This window comes from Lucilia sericata, unplaced genomic scaffold (genome assembly GCF_015586225.1).
Source record: "Lucilia sericata isolate MDLA Ls3-8-SP2 unplaced genomic scaffold, ASM1558622v1 Contig002535F_arrow, whole genome shotgun sequence".
Lineage (NCBI taxonomy): Eukaryota > Metazoa > Arthropoda > Insecta > Diptera > Calliphoridae > Lucilia > Lucilia sericata.
In genome coordinates, this window is record NW_023996303.1 from 27,962 (window position 1) to 34,896 (window position 6,935).

At 37.3% G+C, this 6,935-nt stretch overlaps 1 protein-coding gene across 1 annotated transcript; it reads left to right on the forward strand.

Moving 5' to 3' along the window:
- The first annotated feature begins 1,084 nt into the window (after nt 1–1,084).
- LOC119614052 (RING-H2 finger protein ATL58-like) lies at nt 1,085–1,998 on the forward strand. Its single transcript, XM_037970155.1, has 2 exons — nt 1,085–1,641; nt 1,911–1,998. The coding sequence occupies exons 1-2, from the start codon at nt 1,085–1,087 to the stop codon at nt 1,996–1,998; spliced, it is 645 nt and encodes a 214-aa protein (XP_037826083.1).
- The last annotated feature ends 4,937 nt before the right edge of the window (nt 1,999–6,935 follow it).

The following is a 6,935-nucleotide window of genomic DNA, read 5'->3' on the forward strand; positions in this document are numbered from 1 at the left end:
AGAAATGTATTAATACAAAAGTTGCTGGTGGAGGGTATTTAAGATTCGGCTCAGCCGAATATAGCACTCTAACTTGTTTATAATTATGTTAGCCATGTTATAGAACGCAATAGACCAGTTTTGCTCGTTTTATAGTTGATTGTTTTTTTTTTTTTCTAATTGTCTAAATGATTTTTTTTTTTAATTTTCTTATCATTTCTTACATGAACTTTTTAGAAGACCAATTAATGTTTGTTATTGATTAAAAGTTTAACATTCTTATTGATTTGGAAACCGAATCTAAAAATTTATATTATTTTGATTTCAATAATTTTTTATTTTTTTTTTTTTTTTTTTTTTTTTTTTGAAAACAGAATTTTCTAAATGAAAAATTTTCATTACTAATAACTTTCTGCGATTTTTTAAATAAAATTTCCATACATTTTCCATGAACTGAATATTGATATACAAATTGATAGTTTTGTATAGTGCATAAACTTTGAGTGTATTTTGTAGAAATTTTCATAGTTTTATTATTTCGAAACAAAATTATTGTTAAATAACCTTATCTAAACGTAATTTCAAACAGTTAAAGTTTTCCTTATTTAGTTAGAAAATTTAAGTTTTTTTCTTCCCTTTATTTCGCATTTAACATATCATTTTAATCATTTAGCTATTTTGTTGAGAAAAACTAGATTCTCTAAACGCAAATTATATTTTGTTATATTTTTTCGATTTCTTATATAAAATAAATATTAGAAATTAGTTAATAATTTTGCAAATAGCATTAAATTTTGATCTTAATTTATTCAAATTTTCATATTTCAAAAGAAAACTGACTAAATTTAGCTTAAATAAAAGCAATTCAATTTTCCTAATCTATTTATTTAGCCATTGTAAGATTTTTTCCCCTTTACTTCGTTTTTTTTTTTTAAATTTTGCAAATTTTTTTAGAAAATTTTGTTTTAATTACCTAATTCTACTAAAAATTGTATTTTCTATAATTTGCTTGTGTCAATTACTGAATTGAGTTACATTTGTATACCTACTTTTAATTTTTTTTGTTTTTGAGATTTATCTTTAAATTATTTGAAAATTTATCATAATGGCAACAGAACCTACTACTTCTCCAATCTCTTTACCACCAACTTTGCCTTCGGCTTCGGTTTCTATCGAACCATCAGTCTGTCAAATTTGTAAGCAATCTATGAGTCCTGAGGAACAGTCCTGTTTAATTATAAATGAATGCAGTCATGCCTTTCACAGGTCGTGCATAGAAACTCATTTAGCCACGTCATCCGAGTGTCCCATTTGTAAAAGACATTTTCAATTGTCGGAATTAAAGAAACTTGTGATTCACCCAAGAGGTAGTTTAGCGAAACCAACTTTTCCAAAGCCACGCGGTGCTATGGCAAAGCACTATAATACCAGGAGTGTGAGTAGAAATATAGGTCAAAATCCTTCTGATGTCAGTTTTATTATGGAACCAAACGAAGAGCCAATGCCATCGTCTGTGACCAATGCACCTAATCCAACAATTGACCCTGTGAATGAACAGAATAATACTGCCCCAAATTCGAATAATGGTATTGATTACCAAGAGATCAATTGTATGATTGAGCAAAGTTTGTCCCGCCTTTGCGATACCACAAAAGAGTTCAAGTTATTGAATGGAACGATTTCTGTGAAGCGATCCGCTGCCAATACCACGAGTTTAAATCGTCTTTTGATATTAGTGAGGAGATACGCAATAGAAAACAGAAACCCGGGGAAACGTTTGATTCCTTCTATGAGGCGGTTTCTACTATTATGGACAAGCTCCCTACACCAATGTCAGAACTCGAATTAATCGAGATTTTAGCAAGAAACTTACGCCCAGACATTCGACAAGATCTCTTGTACGTCCCTGTACATTCCATTCCACATTTAAGAAAATTAGTACAAATGCGTGAGAATTTCTTAGCAGATGAACACGTTCGTAAGAATATTGTTACGAAATTGAATTTGCATTTAAACTAAACGGTTTTTAACGGCCAGTTCCCGAAATTTCGTAAGCGACTAACATTTGGGTGGCATCACTAAGTGTTGAAGAGGTGTGTGTCTCCACTAAACATTGACTTACATCAGTAGAAGTATCTAGATGATGGAGCCAGAATAAACTGGAAATATAAAGAAGGTGATGCCCATGTATAAATAGCGGTGGCAATCACCAAATGAGTCAGTCTGTAATAAATCGTCATTGAGTAAAGTTAATAAAGTCAAGTGTGCTTTCGTGTGTTAAAGATAAAAAGACAGCCTTACAGTCTACTATATAAGTTGTGTTATAAAAGTATTTGTGTATAAAACTGTGTAAATAAAGAGTTGTTGTAGTTATTAACAAATTGACGCTTTTATTTGCAATAAGAAGAATCCAGTTTATTTCAAAAGGAAATAAACGAACGTTTTAAAAGGTAAAACGTAACAATTGGTGTCAGAAGCGGAATTGCATAATAAAAAGCAGTCATGAAGTTCGAAGAACTAAAAGTGGAACAACTCAAGAGAGAATTGAGTAAGATGGAGTTACCGACAGCCGGTAATAAGGCAGAATTGCAAAAGAGGCTAATAGATGAATTCAAGCGGCGTGAAATTGACATAGGTACATACGAATTCGAGTACAAAGAAGAAACTGAGATATGTACTCGCTCAACAACGAGCAACATGGACTTAAACACAATGTTTGCCGCTATGATGGAGAAATTTGTTGAAGTTCAAGAAACTTCTAAGGCTAACTACGAGAAACTTCTTACTGACAACGAGAAACTTCGAGCTGAGGTTAAAGCTGAAGTAAAGGAAACTTTTAAACACTTAGCTGAAATGGAAGCAAAATTTCAGGAAAGTTCAAGAGCCACAGAAGAAAAAAATTCTGGAAGTGTCTGAGGTTATTAATAGCAGAGTAGATGGCATTGACAAAAAGGTGTCAGACTTAGAAACAAAGATGAATAATCTGCAATATCAAGAAGGAGCTGTACGAATCATTCCAGAAACCTCGAGTAGAATAAAAGCCCCTAGTTTTGATGGCACCACACCTTTTAATGTGTTCAAGTTCCAGTTTGAGACAGTTGCCATCAGAAACATGTGGAATAATGAAGAAAAAGCTATAGAATTGATCTTAGCCTTAAAAGGAGGTGCTTCAGTAGTTCTTGAGAGCGTACCAGTGAGCAACAGAAATAATTATGACGACATAATGGAAGCACTACAACGCAAGTACGGTGGAGAACATAAAAAGGAATTATACCGAATGGAATTGCGTGGCAGAGTGCAGAAGGCCAATGAGACACTACAAGACTTTGCATTGGAAATCGAGCGATTGATACAGCTTACTTATCCAGGAGAACATCACCCGTTTTTGGATATTTTCAAGATAGAGGCATTTGTAAATGGCATACGTGATCCTGAGATAAAACATGCGGTTTGTGCCACACCAAAGCCATCATTCGCTGAAACTGTCTCATTTGCGCTGGCACAAGAAACGGCTAAAATAATTTCAAAGCCACAAATATTCAAGGTACGAAATGTCGAAGTTGTCGCTGAAAACGAAAGGAATATAGTCACTGAGATAAAAGAGGCAGTTTTAGAGGCTTTAAATGAGAAACAAAATAAAGCCAAAATCAAATGCTATAACTGTGGAAAAACCGGACATATTCAGCGAAACTGCAAAGCACAAAGAAAACGTACCAGATCGGTCTCACCGCCAAGAAACAACCAACAGGTAAATCATCACTCATCACAAGAATCACCTTTAAATTAAAACGAGCTAGCACTGAGGGGCAAGAGCTAGCTCCCACATATGACGGCCCCACAATCTCCATATCAGTAATGCAGCAGAAAAATAGTAATCTAACTGCTGGTGGATACATCAATGGTCGAAAGCACATTTTTACTATAGACACAGGAGCGTCGCAGTCTATTATTAGACCAGATTTAGTTAAGAAAACAATTGAACCACTATGCGGGGTAAGATTACGCACCGCCACTGGAGAGCCTGCCACTGTCTATGGTAAAGTAAATGCGAAAGTAATCATTGCCAACATAAGCGTAGATCATGTATTTATTGTTGCCGATATCGTGGATGAGGTAATCATTGGTGCAGACTTCATGATTATGCATGGCATTAAATTACATTTGGGACCAAATGTTATGATTTGGCGAAATGTTGAAATACCTCTTGATGTCGGATATCAAAGCAAGGCTCAAGTAAAAAAACTAGTTGCTATTGAACATGAAAAATTGCCTCCACAGTCAGAGGTTTTGATATGGGCCCGTATGGAGGGAGATTGTGAGGACAACAGTTTGTGGGTAGTAGAACCAGCAGAAATAAAAAGTGATATTGTAACAGCTAAAGCCCTCGTCAAACCCTGTAAAAACAAAATAGTTCCCGTAAGAGTTCTTAACTTGTCCAGCTTTGAAAAAGTCATAAAGCCAAATTCCGAACTAGGTCAATGTGCTTCAGCAGAGGCTGTAGTCAACTGTGTGGAAAATCCTGCAAATAAATCCATCAAAGAACATGAGCTACTAGCGGAATATGTGGGAAAATGGGTAGAAAAGCTAGCGCCGTCAGATAAAAATAAAGCCAAACAACTTCTGAAGAGACATGCATCTGTCTTTGCTTTAAAAAGTGAAAATCAAGGTAGAACAGCAATTGTAAAACATCAAATAGATACTGGCGATGCGAGACCAATAAAGCAGGCCCCCAGAAGTATTCCTTTAGCAAAACGAAGCGAAGTGAAAGAGTTAGTGAACGAAATGGAGCGGAACGGCGTAATCGAACCATCTTCTAGTCCTTGGAGCTCGCCCGTGGTTTTAGTTAAGAAGAAAGATGACAGCACAAGATTCTGCGTAGATTACAGAAAGCTGAATGATGTCACCAAGAAAGACAGCTATCCGCTACCTAGAATTGATGATACTCTGGACACGCTAGCTGGAACAAAATGGTTCTCCACATTGGACTTGCAAAGTGGATATTGGCAAGTAGAGATTGCAGGCAAAGACAAAGAGAAAACTGCATTTAGTGCTAGTGACGGATTATGGCAGTTTAATGTAATGCCCTTTGGACTCTGCAATGCTCCAGCAACATTCGAGCGCTTAATGGAACATGTATTAAAAGGACTTCACGGAAAGACATGTTTGGTGTATCTCGATGACATAATTGTCATGGGAAATACTTTTAATGAACACCTTAAAAACCTTGAAGAAGTCCTTAAAAGAATATCAGCGGCTGGACTAAAACTCAGTGTAAAGAAATGTGCATTGTTTCAGAAGGAAGTGAAATATTTGGGGCATCGCGTAACAGCAGATGGAATATCAACAGATGAAGATAAAATAATAGTTGTAAAAGACTGGCCACGGCCGAAAAATCTCCATGAATTGCGAAGTTTTCTTGGCCTCTGTACGTACTACAGACGATTTGTTCCAAATTTCGCCAGTGTAGCTGCAAGCTTACATGAATTGACCAAGAAGTCGCAACCATTCCATTGGGGTGAAGCACAAGAATTAGCATTCCAAAAGCTCAAGGATCTCTTATGTAAGGCACCAATTTTGTCATATCCCATACCTGGAGAAAAGTTTGTGCTGGATAGTGATGCTAGTGGATACGGAATAGGCGGTGTGCTTTCCCAAGTAATCGATGGAACTGAAAGAGTCATCGGATACTTCAGCCGAACGCTTTCAAAGCCTGAGAGAAACTACTGCGTTACTCGTCGCGAACTCCTAGCAGTAGTTGAGTGTGTCAAACACTACCATAAGTATCTATATGGGCAACACTTCCAACTGAGAACCGATCACTCTGCCCTCAGGTGGTTGCTGCAATTTAAAGAACCTGAAGGGCAACTGGCTCGTTGGATTGAACGCCTTCAGTCTTATGATTTTAGCATTGAGCACAGGAAAGGTGTAAAACATGGTAATGCGGATGCTCTATCGAGAAGACCATGCACCGTGGAATGCAGGCATTGCACAAAGGCTGAGGTAAAAGAAAGCGTCATCGATGTTCGGCTAACCCATATAGATTCCACTGAAGATTGGTCTGAAGCGCAAAGGGATGACCCCTTACTGGCAAAGATAATATCGGCTAAAGTAGAAGGCAAAAGACCAGCCCGCAATGAAATATCTGCAGAAAGTCCATTAATGAAATCCTATTGGGCTCTATGGAATAGTCTACAAGTGTTAAATGGCTGCCTATACCGAATATGGGAAAGTGCAGACGGAAAAACGGTGACAAATCTAATTGTGGTACCTGCCTCTAAAATAAATGAAGTATTGAAAGAGTTCCATGACGGTCCAAGTGGTGGACATCTTGGCGTGACGAAAACCATAGAAAAGGTAAAACAACGGTTTTATTGGGTCGGTTGTCAACAATCGGTAGCCGATTGGATTTCAAATTGTCCACAATGCATAGCAGCCAAAGGTCCAGTAAGAAAAAGTCGTGGACGACTTCAGCAGTACAACTCAGGTGCGCCATTTGAGAGGATTGCAATGGATGTAGCAGGCCCTTTTCCTGTTAGTGATGCCGGAAACCGTTATATTCTAGTGGTTATGGATTATTTCAGCAAATGGCCAGAGGTGTATGCCATCCCCAACCAGGAAGCTAAAACAGTCGTAGGTGTGTTTGTGAACAACTGGATATGTCGTTATGGTGTACCATTGGAGTTACATTCGGACCAGGGCAGAAATTTTGAATCCGCTGTGTTCAAAGAAATGTGCGATTTATACGGAATAAGAAAAACAAGAACAACTCCACTGCATCCTCAATCAGATGGCATGGTCGAAAGATTCAATCGCACACTGGAGGAATATTTGAGAAAAGTGGTTAGTGCACATCAGAAGGACTGGGATGAACACATACCAAAATTTCTGCTGGCCTACCGAACAGCCGTTCACGACTCCACCTCTCGAACACCTGCAAAAATTATTTTCGGAACAGA